This window comes from Mustelus asterias, unplaced genomic scaffold (genome assembly GCF_964213995.1).
Source record: "Mustelus asterias unplaced genomic scaffold, sMusAst1.hap1.1 HAP1_SCAFFOLD_3550, whole genome shotgun sequence".
NCBI classification, from domain to species: domain Eukaryota; kingdom Metazoa; phylum Chordata; class Chondrichthyes; order Carcharhiniformes; family Triakidae; genus Mustelus; species Mustelus asterias.
In genome coordinates this window covers 11,903-31,390 of record NW_027593495.1, presented here as the reverse complement: position 1 = coordinate 31,390, position 19,488 = coordinate 11,903, and the positions used below count along the sequence as shown (strand labels likewise).

The window sequence follows — 19,488 nt, the reverse complement described above, 5'->3', positions numbered from 1 at the left end:
AAGGAAGTTTTCCGCAGGGAGTTAGAGAAAGCTGAATGTGAAGTCAGGAAAACCAGTGCCATCATCTCCGAATATAAACAGGTATTCTCACGCACAGTATCAGTTTAAATATTTTGCGTGTGTTGTCTGATTGATGGTGAGCAGATTGCATTTAAAATCTCAGTGTATTGAGTCGCTGTTTGAGGGTCTGAGGCTTGTCTGTAATTTTTCCTGTTTCTGTAGGGTGACCATTCCAGACCAGCTCCAATTTTTGCTGTTTGTGTCCTGGGCCCAGCTTCCAGGTTTATTCCAACATTAAAATCCCGGATAACAAGTGGTGGAACCTATCCATTAATGACTTCTCCCATACGGTGTCTATGCGGTCCAGGGGTACACTCCAGACGGTGTCTCCCAGACGCACGAGGGGCACTCCGGGTGGTGCCTCCCCCCGGTCCACGGGGAGGCACTCCGGGCGGTGTCCGTCTCTCTCCCCCCCCCCCCCCCCCCCCCCCCCCCCCGGTCCGGGTGTCATCTCCTCCCAGATGGTGTCCACTGAGTGGACTGTGCGGGGCAATAAATTATAATTTGGAACTAGGGCAATCCTCAGACCCATCTCCCACGCACTCCTCTCCCTCCCTGAGGGATACTCATTCATCATGTTGACTACAGCAGTCAGTAACTCTCTCCTCTCTCTCGCTCTGTCTAGATTTGCTCACAGTTGAGTACACGGTTGGAGAAGCAACAGGCGGCGAGTAAGGAGGAATTGGAGATAGTGAAGGTAGGAATCAGCTGGCTCTTGTCCAGAGTGTGATGGAATACTCTCCACTTGCCTGGATGAGTGCAGCTCCAACAGCACTCAAGAAGCTTCATACTAGGGTGGCACAATGGTTAGCACTGCTGCCTCACAGCGTCAGGGACCCGGGTTTGATTCCCGACTTGGGTCACTATTTGTGCGGAGTCTGCACGTTCTCCCTGTGTCCGTGTGGGTTTCCTCCGGGTGCTCCGGTTTCCTCCCACAGTCTGAAAGACGTGCTGGTTAGGTGCATTGGCCATGCTAAATTCTCCCTCCGTGTCCCCAAACAGGTGCCGGAGTGTACTAGGGAATTTTTCAGTTACTTCATTGTAGTGTTAATGCAAGCCTACTCATGACGATAATAAATATAACTTTAAACTTTACTATCCAGGACAAAGCAGACCACTTGATTGCTACCCCTTCCACCAACATTCTTCCTCATCTCTGTCTTAAGGTGACCACGTTCTCTGAGATTATGCCCCTCATCCCAGACTTTTCCACAAGGAGAAACAACCTCTCAGCATCTACTCTGTCAAGCCCCTGAGGATCCTTTATGTCTCAGTAAGGCCATCTAAACAATGAGTACAGGCCCAACCTACCCAACCTCCTCCCCATAGCACAGAGATTTTTTTGGAGCACCCAGTTGGAACAGCAGTCTCCAGGGACCGAATTTACTCCTCCAGCATCAAGCCAGTCCCGCTAATATAAAATACAAACCAAAAACACTGAAAATACTCAGCCAGCCTAACAGCATCTGTGGAGAGAGAAACAGAGTTAACATTTTGAGTCTTTGGAATTCCATTGTCTTCCATCTGAAACAGGGTCATCTTGGAGTCACCTGAACCCCAGGTGACCCACACTCTGAGCTTCACCCTCAATGTGAAACTTTAAAAGACCTCATTCTGATGAAAGATCATAGGCTTGAAACGGTAACTGGGCACCACCCCTCAGAAAGAGTATGTGCCTGGCTGGGATAAAGCAGCAGATGGTGATGGGGGTTAGAGGGTTGGAGATTAGAGGGTTGCAGTTTAAGGGCAGGTTGCACAGTTTATAGACAGAGAACAAAGGAAGCTTGAAAAACTCAGCGAGTTTTGTTGATCTCAGCAAAACTCAACACTGGTTTCCTCCCACAGTCCAATGATGTGCAGGTTAGGTGGATTGGCCATGCTAAATTGCCCCTTAGTGTCAGTGAGACTAGCAGGGTAAATACATGGGGATAGGGTCTGGGTGGGACTATTGTTGGTGCAGGCTCAATGGGCCAAATGGCCTCCTTCTGTACTATTGGGATTCTAAGTCTGCCAGCATCTATCAGGAGAGAAACACAGTTAATGTTTCAGGTCCTTTGACTCTTCATCAGAACTGGAGGGAGGGAGAATGTAGAAACTGCAACACAAATGAGCAACTTTAAGAACAAAAGCCAGATGGCTTTTAAGAGGGAAGGGGGTTTTCATTGAGGCGATAGATCTGTGAGGTATTTTTTTAAAAAGGGTGGGGGGGGGGGGGGGGTTTAAGAATGAGGAGAAAGGTCTCAGTCTGAAGTTGTTGAGCTCAGTGTTGAGTCCTGAGGGCTGTAACGTGCTGATTAGAAGATGAGATGCTACTCCTCCAGCTTGTGTTTGAGCTTCAATAGGTGTGAGGATTGGGAGCAGTTTAGAATTCAGCAAAGAAGGACCAAGGGTTTGGTTAAGAAGGGGAAGATACAGTACAAAAGTAAGCTTGCAGGGAACATAAAGATTGACACCAAGAGTTTCTATAGATACGTGAATGGTCGAATTCCTGATTCAGATGGAAGAGGAGAAAGTTTGGTCTCAAACCAGTGTCCTCTGTTTGAACAGAGGGAAATATGATAGGATGAGGGATGAATTGGCTAAGGTAGACTGGGAGAGCAGGCTGGCAGGTAGGATAGCTGAGGAACAGTGGAGGATTTTTAAGGAGATCCTTTTCAGTTCTCAGCAAAAATATATTCCAGCAAAAAACAAGGATTGTAAGAAAAGGGAGAACCAGCCGTGGATAACGAAGGAAATAAAGGAGAGTATTAAAATAAAAACAGCTGCGGACAGAGTGGCCAAAAATAGTGGAGAAACAAGTGATTGGGAAAAATTTAAGAAACAACAAAGAGAGACTAAGAAAGCGATAAAGAAAGGAAGGATAGACTATGAAGCTAGGCTAGCAATTAATATAAAAAATGATAGTAAAAGTTTTTATAAATATATAAAAAGGAATAGAGTGGCTAGAGTGAATGTTGGACCCTTGGAGGACGAGAGGGGGAGTTAATAGTGGGAAATGAGGATATGGCTGAGTCTTTAAATAAGTTTTTTGTGTCGGTCTTCACGGTGGAGGACACAAATAGTTTGCCAAATATTAACGATAGAGGGTTGGCAGCAGGAGAAATACTTAATACGATTAATGTTACCAGAGAGGCAGTGCTGGGTAGACTAATGGGACTGAAGGTGGACAAGTCCCCGGGTCCGGATGGAATGCATCCCAGGGTATTGAAAGAAATGTCAGAGGTAATAGTGGATGCGTTAGTGATTATTTATCAAAACTCGTTGCATTCTGGGTAGTGCCGGTTGATTGGGAAAACGGCTAATGTTACGCCGCTGTTTAAAAAAGGAAGGAGACAAAAGGCGGGTAACTATAGGCCGGTCAGCTAACGTCTGTAGTAGGGAAAATGCTGGAATCCATTATTAAAGAGGAGATAGCAGGGCATCTGGATAGAAATGGTTCGATCAATCAGACGCAGCATGGATTCATGAGGGAAAGTCGTGCTTGACGAACATGTTGGATTTTTATGAAGATGTGACTAGGGCGGTTGATGGAGGAGAACCGGTGGATGCGGTGTTTTTGGATTTCCAAAAGGCGTTTGATAAGGTGCCCCATAAAAGGCTGCTGAAGAAGATTAGGGCACACGGAGTTGGGGTAGTGTGTTAAAGTGGATTGGGACTGGCTATCCGACAGGAAGCAAAGAGTCGGAATAAATGGGTGTTTTTCCGGTTGGAGGAAGGTAACTAGTGGCGTGCCGCAGGGATCGGTACTCGGGCCGCAACTGTTTACCATTTGTATAGATGATCTGGAGGAGGGGACGGAGTGTAGGGTAACGAAGTTTGCAGACGACACAAAGATAAGTGGAAAAGTGAATCGTGTGGAGGACGGAGAAGATCTGCAGAGAGATTTGGACAGGCTGAGTGAGTGGGCGAGGATATGGCAAATGGAGTATAACGTTGATAAATGCGAGGTTATACACTTTGGAGGAAATAATAACAAATGGGATTACTATCTCAATGGAAACAAACTAAAACATGCTACCGTGCAAAGGGACCTGGGGGTCCTTGTGCATGAGACGCAAAAGCCCAGTCTGCAGGTACAACAGGTGATCAAGAAGGCAAATGGGATGTTGGCCTATATTGCGAAGGGGATAGAATATAAAAGCAGGGATGTCTTGATGCACCTGTACAGGGCATTGGTGAGGCCGCAGCTGGAATACTGTGTGCAGTATTGGTCCCCTTATATGAGGAAGGATATATTGGCATTGGAGGGAGTGCAGAGAAGGTTGACCAGGTTGATACCGGAGATGAGGGGTTTGGATTATGAGGAGAGGCTGAGGAGATTGGGTTTGTACTCGTTGGAGTTTAGAAGGATGAGGGGGGATCTTATGGAGACTTATAAGATAATGCGGGGGCTGGATAGGGTGGAGGCGGAGAGATTCTTTCCACTTAGTAAGGAAGTTAAAACTAGAGGACACAGCCTCAAAATAAAGGGGGGTCGGTTTAAGACAGAGTTGAGGAGGAACTTCTTCTCCCAGAGGGTGGTGAATCTCTGGAATTCTCTGCCCACTGAGGTGGTGGAGGCTACCTCGCTGAATATGTTTAAAGCGCGGATGGATGGATTCCTGATCGGTAAGGGAATTAAGGGTTATGGGGATCAGGCGGGTAAGTGGTACTGATCCACGTCAGATCAGCCATGATCTTATTGAATGGCGGGGCAGGCTCGAGGGGCTAGATGGCCTACTCCTGCTCCTATTTCTTATGTTCTTATGTTCTTATGTGAAGAGAAAGAGGTTGGTGACGACAAATGTAGGTCCCCTACAGATAGAAGCGGGGGAATGTATAATAGGGGACAAAGAAATGGCTGAGCAACTGCCCTCCTGATTTCTCTCTTAACTCTACTCCTATACCCTCTATACTCTTCAAGGGATCCACTTGATCCCAGCTGCCTATGCATGTCATGTGCCTCCTTCTTCTTCTTGACCAGGGCCTCAATATCCTGAGTCAACCAGGGTTCCCTACTTTCCCTTGCCCTTCACTCGAGGAGAAACGTGCTTACCCTGAACCTTGGTTAACACACTTTTGAAAGCCTCCCACTTACCAAACTTCCCTTTGCCTTCCCACAGACTCTCCCAATTAACTGTTGAAAGCTCCTGCCTGATACCATCAAAATTAGCCTTGCCCCAATTTAGAATTTTAAGAGTTAAGAGAGAAATCAGGAGGGCAAAAAGGGTACACGAGATTGTTTTGGCAGATAAGGCAAAGGAGAATCCATAGAGCTTCTATAAATACACAAAGGGCAAAAGAGTAACTAGGGAGAGAGTAGGGCCTCTTAAGGATCAACAAAGTCATATATGTGCGGATCGACAAGAGATGGGTGAGATCCTAAATGAATATTTCTCATCAGTATTCACTGTTCAGAAAGGCTGTTGGGTAAACAGAAACACTGTTGGGTAAGTTGTTCAAAGGTATTTTGAGAGACAGGATGTACAGGCATTTAGAGAGGCCAGGACTGATTAGGGACAGTCAGCATGGCTTTGTGAGTGGAAAATAATGTCGCACAAATTGGATTGAAGCGGTAACCAAGAAAGTAGATGAGGGCAGTGCGGTGGTTGATGTCTACATGGACTTTAGCAAAGCCTTTGACAAGGTACCGCATGGTAGATTGTTGCATAAGGTTAAATCTCACGGGATCCAGGATGAGATAGCCGAATGGATACAAAATTGGCTTTATGACAGAAGACAGACAGTAGTTGTGGAGGGTTGTTTTTTCAAACTGGAGGCCTGTGACCAGTGGTGTGCCTCAGGGATCAGTGCTGGATCCATTGTTATTTGTCATTTATATTAATGATTTGGATGAGAACTTAGTAGGCATTGTTAGTAAGTTTGCAGATGACACCAAGATTGGTGGCATAGTGGACAGTGAAGAAGGTTATTTAGGATTCCAACATGGGCCAGTGGACTGACGAATGGCAGATGGAGTTTAATTTAGATGAATGTGAGGTGATGCATTTTGGTCGATCGAACCAGGGCAGGACTTATTCAGTTAATGGTAGAGTGGTGGGGAGAATTATAAAACAAAGATCTAGGGGTACAGGTTCATAACTGCTTGAAAGTGGAGTCACAGGTGGACAGAGTGGTGAAGAAGGCATTCGGCATGCTTGGTTTCATTGGTCAGAAGGTTGAATACAGGAGTTGGGATGGCTTGTTGAAGTTGTACAAGACATTGGTAAGGCCACACTTGGAATACTGTGTACAGTCCTGGTCCCCCTATTATAGAAAGGATATTATTAAACTAGAAAGAATGCAGAAAAGATTTACGAGGATGCTACCGGGACTTGATGGTTTGAGGTTTGAGGAGAGGCTGGATAGACTGGGACTTTTTTCTCTGGAGCGTAGGAGGCTTAGAGGTGATCTTATAGAGGTCTATAAAATAATGAGGAGCATAGATCAGCTAGATAGTCAATATCTTTTCCCAAAGTTAGAGGAGTCTAAAACTAGAGGGCATAGGTTTAAGGTGAGAGGGGAGAGATACAAAAGGGTCCAGAGACGCAATTTTCTCTCTCACAGGGTGGTGAGTGTCTGGAACAAGCTACCAGAGGTGATGGTAGAGGTGGGTACAATTTTGACTTTTAAAAAATGTTCAGACAATTACGTGGGTAAGATGGGTACAGAGGGATATGGGCCAAATGCAGGCAGTTGGGACTAGCTTAGGGGTTAACAAAAGGGACATGGACAAATTGGGCCGAAGGGCCTGTTTCCATGTTGTGAACCTCTATGACTCTAAATGTTGAAGAATGCAAGACTTAGTGAGAGGGAAGAACTGAGGGAGATCTATATTAGTAGAACATAACATAAGAACTAGGAGCAGGAGTAGGCCATCTGGCCTCTCGAGCCTGCTCCGCCATTCAATAAGATCATGGCTGATGTTTTCGTGGACTCAGCTCCACTTACCCGTCCATTCACCATAATCCTTAATTCCTTTACTGTTCAAAAATTTATCTATCCTTGCCTTAAAAACATTCAATGAGGTAGCCTCACCTGCTTCACTGGGCAGGGAATTCCACAGGTTTACAACCCTTTGGGTGAAGAGGTTCCTCCTCAACTCAGTCCTAAATCTGCTTCCCCTTATTTTGAGGCCATGTCCCCTAGTACTACTTTCACCTGCCAGTGGAAACAACTTCCCTGCTTCTCTCTTATCGATTCCCTTCATAATCTTATATGTTTCTATAAGATCTCCTCTCATTCTTCTGAATTCCAATGAGTATAGCCCCAGTCTACTCAGTCTCTCCTCATAAGCCAGCCCTCTCAACTCTGGAATCAACCTAGTGAATCTCTTCTGCACCCCCTTCAGTGCCAGTATATCCTTTCTCAAGTAATGGTGCTGGGAAAATTGATGGGATTGAAGGCTGATAAATCCCCAGGGCCTGATAATCTATATCCCAGAGTACTTAAAGTGGCTTTTGAAATAGTGGATGCATTAGCGGTCATCTATAGACTAGGGAACAGTCCCTGCAGATTGGAGGGTAGCTAATGTCACTCCAATATTCAAAAAGGGAGGTAGAGAGAAAACAGGGAATTATAGACCAGTAACTTTAGCATCGTTACTGGGGAAAATTCTCAAATCCATTATCAAGGACTTTATAGTGGAGCATTTAGAAAGCAGTGGCAGGATCAGACAGCGTCAGCATGGATTTATGAAGGGGAGATCCTGCTTGATAAATCTGTTGGAATTCTTTGAAGATGTAACTAGTAGAGTTGACAAGAGGGAGCCAGTCGATGTGGTATATTTGGACTTTCAGAAAGCGTTTGACAAAGTCCCACAAGAGATTATTGTGCAAGCTTAAAGAGCATGGGATTGGGGGAACTGTATTGAGATGGATAGAGAACTAGTTGGCAGAGAGGAAACAGAGGAAACAAAGAGTAGGAATGAATAGGTGCTTTTCAAATTGGCAGGCAGTAACTAGTGGGATGCCACAGGGATCGGTGTTGGGACCCCAGCTATTCACAATATATATTCATGATTTGGATGAGGGAACAAAATGTAACATCTCAAAGTTTGCAGATGATACCAAGTTGGGTGGGAGGATGAACTGTGACGAGGATGCAAAGATCTTTCAAAATGATCTGGAGGTTGGATGAGGGGACAAATCAATGGCAGATGCAGTATAATTTGGATAAATGTGAGGTTATTCACTTTGGAAGCAAAAACAAGAAGCAGATTACTATCCGAATAGTAATAAATTGGGAGAGGGGAGTGTTCAGTGGGACCTGGGTGTCCTTGTGCACCAGTCACTGAAGGTAAGCATGCAGGTGCAGCAGGCGGTAAAGAAGGCAAATGGTGTATTGGCATTCATTGCGAGAGGTTTCGAGTACAGGAGCAGGGATGTGTTGTTGCAAACATACAGGGCCTTGGTGAGGCCACACCTAGAGTATTGTGTGCAGTTTAGGTCTCCTTTTATGAAGAAGGATGTTCTTGCTCGCGAGGGAGTGCAGAGAAGGTTTACCAGGCTGATTCCGGTTGGCGGGACTGATGTATGAGGAGAGATTGACTAGATTAGGATTGTTTTTGCTGGAGTTCAGACGAATGAGACTTATAAAATTCTAACAGAACTAGACAGGGTAGATGCAGGGAGGATATTCCCGATGTGGGGGAGTCCAGAACCAGGGGTCACAGTCTGAGGATTCAGGGTAGACCATTTAGGACAGAGATGCGGAGACATTTCTTCACCCAAAGAGTGGTGAGCCTGTGGAATTCATTACCACAGGAAGTAGTTGATGCCAAAACATTGAATATATTCAAGAGGCAGCTGGATATAGCACTTGGGGCGAATGGGATCTAAGGTTCTGGGGAAAAGGCAGGAATAGGCTATTGAGTTGGCCAATCAGCCATGATCGTAATGTATGGCAGAGCAGGCTCGAAAGGCCAGATAGCCTCCTCCTATCTTCTACGTTTCACTGGAGCATTGCAGCAGGACAAGGACAGACATGGGGCATGAGAACAAGATGCTGAATTAAAATTGCCGCAACAGGAAGGTTGGGGTCACAGAGTGAAGGTGTTCCACAATACAGTCACCCAGACTGTGTTTAGTCTCCCCAATGTAGAGGAGACCACATTGGGGTGAGAATGAATACAGTAAATCAAAACAACCAGGTGCAAGTGAAATGCTGCTTAACCTGAAAGGAGTGCTTGGGGCCTTGAACGGTGAGAAGGGAGGAGGTAAAGGGGCAGGTAATGCACCTTCTGAGATTGTAGTAAGAAGTCTCTCAACACCAGGTTAAAGTTCACCAGGTTTATTTGGCAGCACGAGCTTTCGGAGCGCCGCTGCTGCTGCTTCAAGTGCGTGGAGAGTTGGGCTCTCAGACAGGGCACATATAGACACAGACTCAATTGCAAGATGATGGTTGGAATGCGAGTCTTAACAGGTCATCAAGTCTTTACAGGTACAGACAATGCGAGTGGAGAGAGGGTTAAAGAGATGTGTATTGTCTCCAGCCGGGACAGTTAGTGAGATTTTGCAAGCCCAGGCAAGTCGTGGGGGTTACAGATAGTGTGACATGAACCCAAGATCCTGATTGAGGCTGTCCTCGTGTGTGGAACTTGGCTATCAGTTTCTGCTCGGTGATTCTGCGTTGTCGTGTGTCTTGAAGGCCACCTTGGAGAATGCTTACCAGAAAAGTCCATATTCTCAACTTGCGCTCAGACCAGCTGACAAGACAACAGCAGATGTCAGAGCAGCTTTCTTGAAGGTCAACCCACGGCAAGTAACTGGCCCAGATGGGGTGCCCGGACGAACACTCAGATCCTGATGGAGTGGGTATTCACAGACATCTTCAACCTCCCTTTACAACAATACGAGGTCCCTATCTGCTTTAAGAAGATGGCCATCATCCCGGTACTAAGAAAAACCAAGCAGCGTGCCTCAATGACTATCATCCGGTGGCTCTCACATCCATCATTATGAAGTGCTCGAAAGGTTAGTCATGGCACAAATCAATTCCAGCCTCCCGGACTACCTGGATCCACTACACTTCGTCTACCACCACAACAGGTCCATGTCAGATGTCATCTCCCTGGCCCTGCACTCAACCCTGGAACACCTAGATGACAATAACACCTATGTCAGACTTCTATTTATTGACTACAGCTCAGCCTTCAACACTCTTATTCTCACAAAACTCATCTCCAAACTCCGTGGCCTCGGCTCCTCCCTCTGCGACTGGATTCTGAACTTTCTAACTCACAGACCACAATCAGTAAGGATAGGCAACAGCACCTCCTCCACAATCATCCTCAACACCGGTGCCCCACAAGGCTGTGTTCTCAGCCCCCTACTATAGTCCTTATACACCTGTGACAAATTCCCCTCCAATTCGATTTTCAAGTTTGCTGATGACACCACTGTAGTGGCTCGGATCTCAATCAATGTCGAGACAGAGTACAGGAATGAGATAGAGAACCTGGTGAATTGGTGCGGCAACAATAATCTCTCCTTCAATGTCAACAAAACAAAGAAGATTGTCATCGACTTCAGGAAGCATTAAGGAGAACATGCCCCGTCTACATCAATAGGGATGAAGAAGAAAGGGTCGAGAGCTTCAAGTTTTTAGGTGTCCAGATCACCAGCAACCTGTCCCGGTCATCCCCATGCCAACACTATAGTTAAGAAAGCCCACCAACGCCTCTACTTTCTCAGAAGACTAAGGAAATTTGGCATGTCAGCAACGACTCTCACCAACATTTACAGATGCACCATAGAAAGCATTCTTTCTGGTTGTATCACAGCTTGGTATGGCTCCTGCTCTGCCCAAGACCGCAAGAAACTACAAAAGGTGGTGAATGTAGCCCAATCCGTCACGCAAACCAGCCTCCCATCCATTGACTCTGTCTACACTTCCCACTGCCTCGGCAAAGCAGCCAGCATAATTAAGGATTCCATGCACCCCGGACATTCTCTCTTCCACCGTCTTCCGTCGGGAAAAAGATACAAAAGTCTGAGGCCACGTACCAACCGACTCAAGAACAGCTTCTTCCCTGCTGCTGTCAGACTTTTGAATGGACCGACCTTGCATTAACTTGATCTTTCTCTACACCCTAGCTATGACTTTAACACTACGTTCTGCACTTTCTCGTTTCCTTCTCTATGAACGGTATGCTTTGTCTGTATAGCGTGCAAGAAACAATACTTTTCACCGTATGCTAATACATGTGACAATAAATCAAATCAAATCAATTGCGCCACCTACATGCACACCAAGAACAGTAAACTTGAGAAACTCGGCATCATCAGCAGCAGCAATCAAGCCACCCCTGGTACCACAAGAGAAAACAGTACCACTGCAGGGAAGCCCATTGTCAACTTGTCGGACTGCACCCTTCAACCAGGTGAAATCAAAGTTCTCAGGCAAATTGTGGGGGTTACAGGTAGGGTGACATGAACCCAAGATTCCAGTTGAGGCCGTCCTCGTGTGAAACTTGGCTATCAGTTTCTGCTCAGCGATTCTGCATTGTCATGTGCCTTGAAGGCCGCCTTGGAGAACGCTTACACAAAGATTGGAGGCTGAATGCCTGTGACTGCTGAAGTGGTCCCTGACAGGAAGGGAACACTCTTGCCTGGTGATTGTCGAGTGGTGTCCATTCATCCGTGGTCATAGCATCTGCATGGTCTTACCGATGTACCGTGCCTCGTGACATCCTTTCCTGCCGTGTATCAGGTAGACAACATTGGCCGAGTTGCATGAGTATGTACTGTGTACCTGGTGGATGGTGTTCTCACGTGAGATGATGGCATCCGTGTCGATGATCCGGCACGTCTTGCAGAGGTTGCTGTGGCAGGGTTGTGTGGTGTCGTGGTCACTGTTCTCCTGAAGGCTGGGTAGTTTGCTGTGGACAATGGTCTGTTTGAGGTTGTGCGGTTGTTTGAAAGCAAGAAGTGGGGGTGTGGGGATGGCCTTGGCGAGATGTTCGTCTTCATCGATGACTTGTTGAAGGCTCCGAAGAAGATGTCGTGGCTTCTCCGCTCTGGGGAAGTACTGGACGACGAAGGGTACTCTCTTGGCCATGTCACGTGTTTATCTTCTGAGGAGGTCAGTGAAGTTTTTTGCTGTGGCCCATCGGAACTGTCGATCGATGAGTCGAGCGCCATATCCTGTTTTTATGAGGATGTCTTTCAGCGTCTGTAGGTGTCTGTTGCGATCCTCCTCATCTGAGCAGATCCTGTGTATACGGAGGGTTTGTCTGTAGGGGATGGCTTCTTTAACATGTTTAGGGTGGAAGCTGGAGAAGTGGGGTTATGCATGGGTTTGCGGGACAGTGAAGTGCTGAGGTGACCGCCCCTGATGGAGATGCGTGTGTCCAAGAATGCAACAGATTCCGGAGAGTAGTCCATGGTGAGTCTGATGGTGGGATGGAACTTGTTGATGTCATCATATAGTTGTTTCAGTGATTGTTCGCTGTGAGTCCAAAGGAAGAAAATGTCATCGATGTATCTAGTGTATAACATCGGTTGAAGGTCCTGTGCGGTGAAGAGGTCTTGTTCGAAACTGTGCATGAAGATGTTGGCATATTGAGGTGCGAATTTGGTCCCCATGGCTATGTTCCATGTCTCTGAATGAAGAACTGGTTGTTGAAGGTTGAAGTGGATGAGTTGTAGAATTGCATCCGGAGATCGGCAGTTGTCTGCATTGAGTACTGAGGCAGTTGCAGCAATGCCGTTGTCGTGGGGGATGCTGGTGTAGAGTGCCGAGATGTCCGGGTGTTCCCGCCTCAACTGCTCCATGGGTGCTGAGTTTCTGTAGGAAGTCCGTAGTGTCGCGACAGAAGCTGGGGGTTCTTTGGTTGGCCTTGAGAGTGCGGATGGCGTTGCGTTGTGCTTGGGTGACGTTCGGGGCTGTCTTGTGAGTGCAGCTGATGAATCTTGCATTGACACATCTCCTGACAACTTGGGCATACATGTCGAGTCGAGGGCAGCGGCCTTCCGGAGGGGTCCAATTCGACTCTTTCCTCTTCGGTTGCTGCACCGTGGAGCTCTCTGTCGGCTGTTCCGGTTCATTGGCTGTCTCACTGGGTCCGCTGTTGGCCTCTTGGGGTTTGTGGAAGATCTTCATTCGCCTGATGAATTCCTCTGTGTCCACTGCGAGACTGATGGAGTACATTTTGGTGGTGGGGCAGAAATTGAGCCCTTGGCTGAGAACTTTGATTTCATCTGGTTGAAGGGTGTAGTCTGACAAGTTGACAATGGACTTCCCTGCAGTGGTACTGTTTTCTCCTGTGGTACCGGGGGAGCCCTGATTGCTGCTGGCGATGATGCCAAGTTTCCTGTTCTTGGTGTACATGTAGATGGCGTAGTCCTGTCTGCTTGGTGGTGTTTCACAGCTGGTCTGCGTCCTGAGTGCAAGTTGAGAATATAGACTTTTCGGGTAAGCGTTCTCCAAGATGGCCTTCAAGACACATGACAACGCAGAATCGCCGAGCAGAAACTGATAGCCAAGTTCCGCACACATGAGGACGGCTTCAACCAGGATCTTGGATTCATGTCACACTACCTGTAACCCCCACGACTTGCCTAGGCTTGCAAAATCTTATTAACTAACCTGGCTTGAGACAATTCACACCGCTTTAACATGTGCTTAACCTTCTCTCCACTCGCATTCTGTACCTGTAAAGACTTGATGACCTGTTAAGACTCGCCAACCATTATCTTGCAATTGAGTCTGTGTCTATATATGCCCTGTTTGTGAACTCCACTCTCCGCTCACCTGATGAAGGAGCAGTGCTCCGAAAGCTCATGCTACCAAACAAACCTGTTAGACTTTAACCTGGTGTTGTGAGACTTCTTACTGTGCCTACCCCAGTCCAACGCCGGCATCTCCACATCATGGCTACCATCTGAGATTGTGAGGAAAAGTCTGTGGGAAGGGGATGGTTGTACGTGATGGAGTGGACGAGAGTGTTAGAGAGGGAGCAGTCCTTACAGAATGCTGACGGTGGTGTGGAACCAAGAAAAGTACAACACAGGAACAGGCCCTTCGGCCCTCCAAGTTCATGACAATCATGATGCCCTAACTAAACTACAAAAAACCCTTCTGTCTTACTCAGTCCATATCCCTCTATTCCCTCCCTATTCATGTACCCATCCAGATTCCTCTTAAATGTTACATTCCAGGCACCCACCAATCTCTGCGTGAAAAACTTAACCCGCACATCTCCCTTAAACTTTCCGCCTCTCACCTTGAACGTGTGCCCCCTTGTCATTGACACTTCCAACATTGGAAAAACCTCTGACTATCCATCCTGTCTATGCCTCTCATAATTTTGTAGACCTCTATCAGGTCTCCCCTCACCTTCCGTCTTTCCAGTGAAAACAATACCAGTTTATTCAACCTCTCCTCATGGCCAACACCCTTGAGACCAGGCAACATCCTGGTGAACCACCTTTGCACTCTCTGCAAAGCTTCTACGTCCTTCCGGTAGTGTGGTGACCAGAACTGCACGCAATACTCCAAATGTGGCCTAACCAAGGTTTTATATAGCTGCAACATGATTTCCCACCTCTTGTACTCAATGCCCCGGCTGATGAAGGCAAACATACTATATGCCTTCTTAATCACCTTGGCCACCCGTGTTGCCACTTTTAAGGAACTGTGTACCTGCACGCTCAGATCCCTGTGTATGTTAATGTTCCTAAGGGTTCTGCCATTTACAGTACAATTGACAGCTAAATTTGATCCTCCGAAAGGCATCACCTCGCATTTGTCTGGATTAAACTCCATCTGCCATTTCTGTGCCCAAGTCTCCAATCTCCTATATCTATATCCTATGAAGAGATGTGTTTCATGGTCTTATCATGCAGAAATGGCAGAGGATGGCTCTTTGAATGCGGAGGCTGGTGGGGTGAAAAACGAGCTTTCTCAACTGAGATTTAGGCTTTCATTGGGTAATGATGTTGGATAATCTGGAACCAAGACAGCGAGATGGAATTCAGGCACAAACTAGCAATGATTTATTGAACTGGCCATGTTCAGCTACAGCTTTTTCTTATTTCCTGATTCACAGGATGTGGGCATCGCTAGCCACTGACCATCCCCTAACCTCCTAACTACCCCTCCGCCAGCTCTGACCTCAGTCACATTAAATCCTTAACCAGATAGTTGGTATTCTCAGCCCAGTACACGGAAAGCTCAGCATTTTCCAGAAGGGTTAATCTAATGTGGTGTAAACCATTTTAAAAGTGGGAGGATTCAGCTATTTGTCTTCCTGTTTCCGCATTTACCTAATAACTGGATGAATCTATATATTGGGACATTATGAGCCAGCCCTATATTCCTGCTTTAATCCTTGTTTTGCTTTATTCTTTCGTGGGATGAGGGTATTGCTGGCAGGGCCAGCATTTGTAGCCCATCCCAAATATATCTCACTCAGCCATTTCAGAGGACAGTTAAGAGTCAACCACATTGCCATGTCTTTGGAGTCACATGTAGGCCAGACCATGTAAGGATGGCAGATTTCCTTCCCTAAAGGGCATTGTGTTCCTTGGCATCACAAATGCACATCTAAATACTTATAAACTGAGATGAGGAGAAATTTCTTCACTCAGAGGGTGGTGCACCTGTGGAATTCTCTCCCACAGAAAGCTGTGGAGACCAAGTCACTGAATATATTTAAGTAGGAAATAAACAGATGTCTAGACTCTAAAGGTGTTAAGGAGTACAGGGAGAGCATGGGAGTAGGGTCTTGAAATAGAGGATCAGCCACAATCATATTGAATGGTAGAGCAGGTTTCATAGAATCATAGAAACCCTACAGTGCAGAAAGAGGCCATTTGGCCCATCGAGTCTGCACCAACCACAATCCCACCCTGGCCCTACCCCCATATCCCTACATATTTTACCCGCTAATCCCTCTAACCTACACATCTCAGGACTCTAAGGGGCAATTTTTAGCATGGCCAATCAACTTAACCTGCACATCTTTGGACTGTGGGAGGAAACCGGAGCGCCCGGAGGAAACCCACGCAGACACGAGGAGAATGTGCAAACTCCACACAGACAGTGAGCCAAGCCGGGAATCGAACCCAGGTCCCTGGAGCTGTGAAGCAGCAGTGCTAACCACTGCGCTACCGTGAAGGGCCAAAAGGCCTATTCCTGCTCCTATTTTCTACGTTTGTATGAGTGTTTACAAAAATCAATGATAGTTTCAGTAATAACAAGAAACTATCTTTCAATTCCAGATTTATTTATTGAATTGAAATTCCATCAGTTGCTGTGGTGGGATTTGAGCTGCAAGAATTCTACAACAAAGAGGAAGCTCGCCATTCATCAGGAACTGTCCAATTAGTCCCAATCCCCAACGCCTTCTCCAATGTCCAGCAACCTTTCCTATTTGGAATATTTATTCCAGTCCCTTTAGAAAGTAGCTATTGAATCAACTTCCGGCAGAACATTCCAGAGCAGAACAACTTGCCACGTTGCAAATAATTCTCCTCCCCAAACACCCACCCCAAAAGCCTCCAATTCTTTCCCAACTTGAACGACCGCAGTCCATGCGGTGGAGGTGCACCCATAGTGCTGTTAGGATTTTGACCCAGCAACAGTGAAGGAAGAGTGATATATTTCCAAGTCAGGATGCTAAGTGGAGGGGAACCTCCAGGTGCTAATGTCATTGGAATCGTAATCCAGAAAGCTAGACTGATCCTCTGTGATATGGGTCCAAACTCTACCATGGCCGCTGGTAGAATTTCAATTCAATTAATGAAATATGGTAATTGTGACCATGAAATTATCATCAATTGTAAAAAGCTGTTTGATTCACTAATGTCCCTGAGGGAAGGTAATCTGCCATCCTTGCCTGAACTAACCGACATGTGAGTCCAAATCTACAGCAATGAATCTTAACTACTCTTTACGATAGAACCAGGATGAAGGATCAGGATTAGGCCCTTAGACCCTTCGAGCCTCCTCTGCCATTCAATATGATGATGACCGATCTGGTTATTGCCTCAATTCCATTTTCCTATCTGTCTCCCCCCCCCATAATCCTTGATTCCCTTGTCTAACAAAAAGCTCTCTATCTCAGCCTTGAATAAATTCGGCTTTCTGGGGAAGAGAGTTTCACGAGCGAGCGACCCTTCAATATTTAGGCCCCAGCTTTGATCACCTTGCAGTCATGTGTCTGTAATGGTTATCAGGTCATGCATATTTATTTCTATCCATGCTAACAATTCATTCATAAAGCTGTGCACATTCAGGCACATGCAGTCTTTATCTTAGTCTTTGGACTACTATTGCAATGGCCTAACCAGTCACTCATTGCAAGGAGATGGGCATTAAATGCTGACCCATATCCAGGAAAGAATAAAACAACCTCCCAGCCCCTTGATCTCATGCCTTATTTACATAATGACCAATCTGTATCTTCACTCCATCAACTAACATTGCTTCCATAACACGCCCCAGAGAAATCCATTGATATTGTTTTGAAATGACCCCGAGCCACAGCACGTTTTTTGGGTTTCACATTTCCACCACCTTATCCATGAAAAATTGTTTCCCAATGTAATCTCCTGAACAGCCTGGCTCTAATAGTCTCCTTTGATCTGGACTTCCTCTGTACCCCTGGCATGGGAGTGACATGAGGTTTCTGGGTGAATGGTACCACTGTGAAAGCCCTGGGCGAGTGTCTTCACTGAGAGCTCTCTGTTCAACCGGCAGGGTAAAGTGTTATCATGTGAGCAGTGCTGTGAGCTCTTCAGGAAGGACGGCGAATTCCAGCTCCCAGAGCCGGGCCAGGATCATCCAAAGGAGCACATGGATGAGGAGAAGGAACTTCTGAAGAAGCAGCTGAGGGAGATGGAGCTGGAGCTGGCCCAGACTAAACTGCAGCTGGTGGAGGCCAAGTGTAAAATACAGGTACTGGGGGGAGGAAGAGGGGGAACGGGAGTGAGAGCGGCCGGGGGAGTGAGTGTGGCCGAGGGGGTGAGGGGGGAACAAGAGCGGTCGGGGGAGTGAGAGTGGGAGCTCAACAGCCGGGGGGGGAAGGGGGCCGGCGGACTGAGGGGGGGAAGGGGGCCGGCGGACTGAGGGGGGGAAGGGGGCCGGCGGACTGAGGGGGGGGGAGAGGGCCGGGGGTCTGAGGGGGGGGAGAGGGCCGGGGGAGTGAGGTGGGGGGGGGGGGAGGGCCGGGGGAGTGAGGGGGGGAGTGAGGGAGGGGGAGTGAGGGGGGGAGTGAGGGAGGGGGAGAGGGCAGGGGGAGTGAGGGAGGGGGAGAGGGCCGGGGGACTGAGGGGGGGCCGGGGGACTGAGGGGGGGAGGGGGCCGGGGGTGTGACGGGGGGGAGGGGGCCGGGGGAGTGAGGGGGGGGAGGCGGCCAGGGAGTGAGGGGGGGAGGGGAGTGAGGGGGGGGGAGGGGAGGGAGGGGGGAGGGGGACGGGGGAGTGAGGGGGGGGCCCCGGGGGAGTGAGGGGGGGGGCCCCGGGGGAGTGAGGGGGGGGGCCCCGGGGGAGTGAGGGGGGGGGGCCCCGGGGGAGTGAGGGGGGGGGGGCCCGGGGGAGTGAGGGGGGGGGGCCCCGGGGGAGTGAGGGGGGGGGGGCCCCGGGGGAGTGAGGGGGGGGGGGGCCCGGGGGAGTGAGGGGGGGGGGGCCCCGGGGGAGTGAGGGGGGGGGGCCCCCGGGGGAGTGAGGGGGGGGGGGCCCCCGGGGGAGTGAGGGGGGGGGGGCCCCCGGGGGAGTGAGGGGGGGGGGGGCCCCGGGGGAGTGAGGGGGGGGGGGGGCCCGGGGGAGTGAGGGGGGGGGGGGCCCGGGGGAGTGAGGGGGGGGGGGGCCCGGGGGAGTGAGGGGGGGGGGGGCCCGGGGGAGTGAGGGGGGGCCCCGGGGGAGTGCGGTGGAGGGGGCCAGGGGAGGGTGGGGGGGGGGTGGAGGGGGCCCGGGGGAGGGTGGAGGGGGGGAGGGTGGAGGGGGCCCGGGGGAGGGTGGAGGGGGCCCGGGGGAGGGTGGAGGGAGCCCGGGGGGGGGTGGAGGGGGCCGGGGGAGTGGGGGGGGGGGTTGGAGGGGTCCGGGGGAGTGGGGGGGGGGGGGGTTGGAGGGGGCCGGGGGAGTAGTTGGGGGTGGGGGTGGAGGGGGCCGGGGGAGTGAGAGAGGGGGAGGGAGCGAGGGGGCCAGAAGCGTGAGGTGGGCAGGAGGAGGGAGAGCAAAAGGTAGGTGGGTGTGAGAGGAGAAGGGGGAGAGGGGCCAGGTGAGTTGGCGGGTGAGAGGTCGGTGAAGTGAGACGGGGAGGGGGCCGGGGGAGTGTGTGTGTGAGAAGAGCTGAGAAAGGGATGGAGAGGGAATGGATCAGGGGGAAGGGAGAGGGGCTGTGGGACAGTGGGGAGGGGGAGGGAGATGGAGATGGAGAGGGGCTAGGGAAGGGAAGGGAAGGGGCCAATGGAGCGGAGAAGGCTTGGAGGTTGCAGAGGAGTGA

At 49.0% G+C, this 19,488-nt stretch overlaps 1 protein-coding gene across 1 annotated transcript; it reads left to right on the top strand.

Moving 5' to 3' along the window:
• Positions 1-6: 6 nt before the first annotated feature.
• On the top strand, positions 7-17,943 carry LOC144490648 (rab GTPase-activating protein 1-like; the record flags this gene model as incomplete). The annotated part of the gene is made up of 3 exons (XM_078208349.1): positions 7-81; positions 686-757; positions 17,746-17,943. Coding segments are annotated over 3 exons (345 nt in total), but the record flags the coding sequence as incomplete, so codon positions are not given.
• Positions 17,944-19,488: the final 1,545 nt, after the last annotated feature.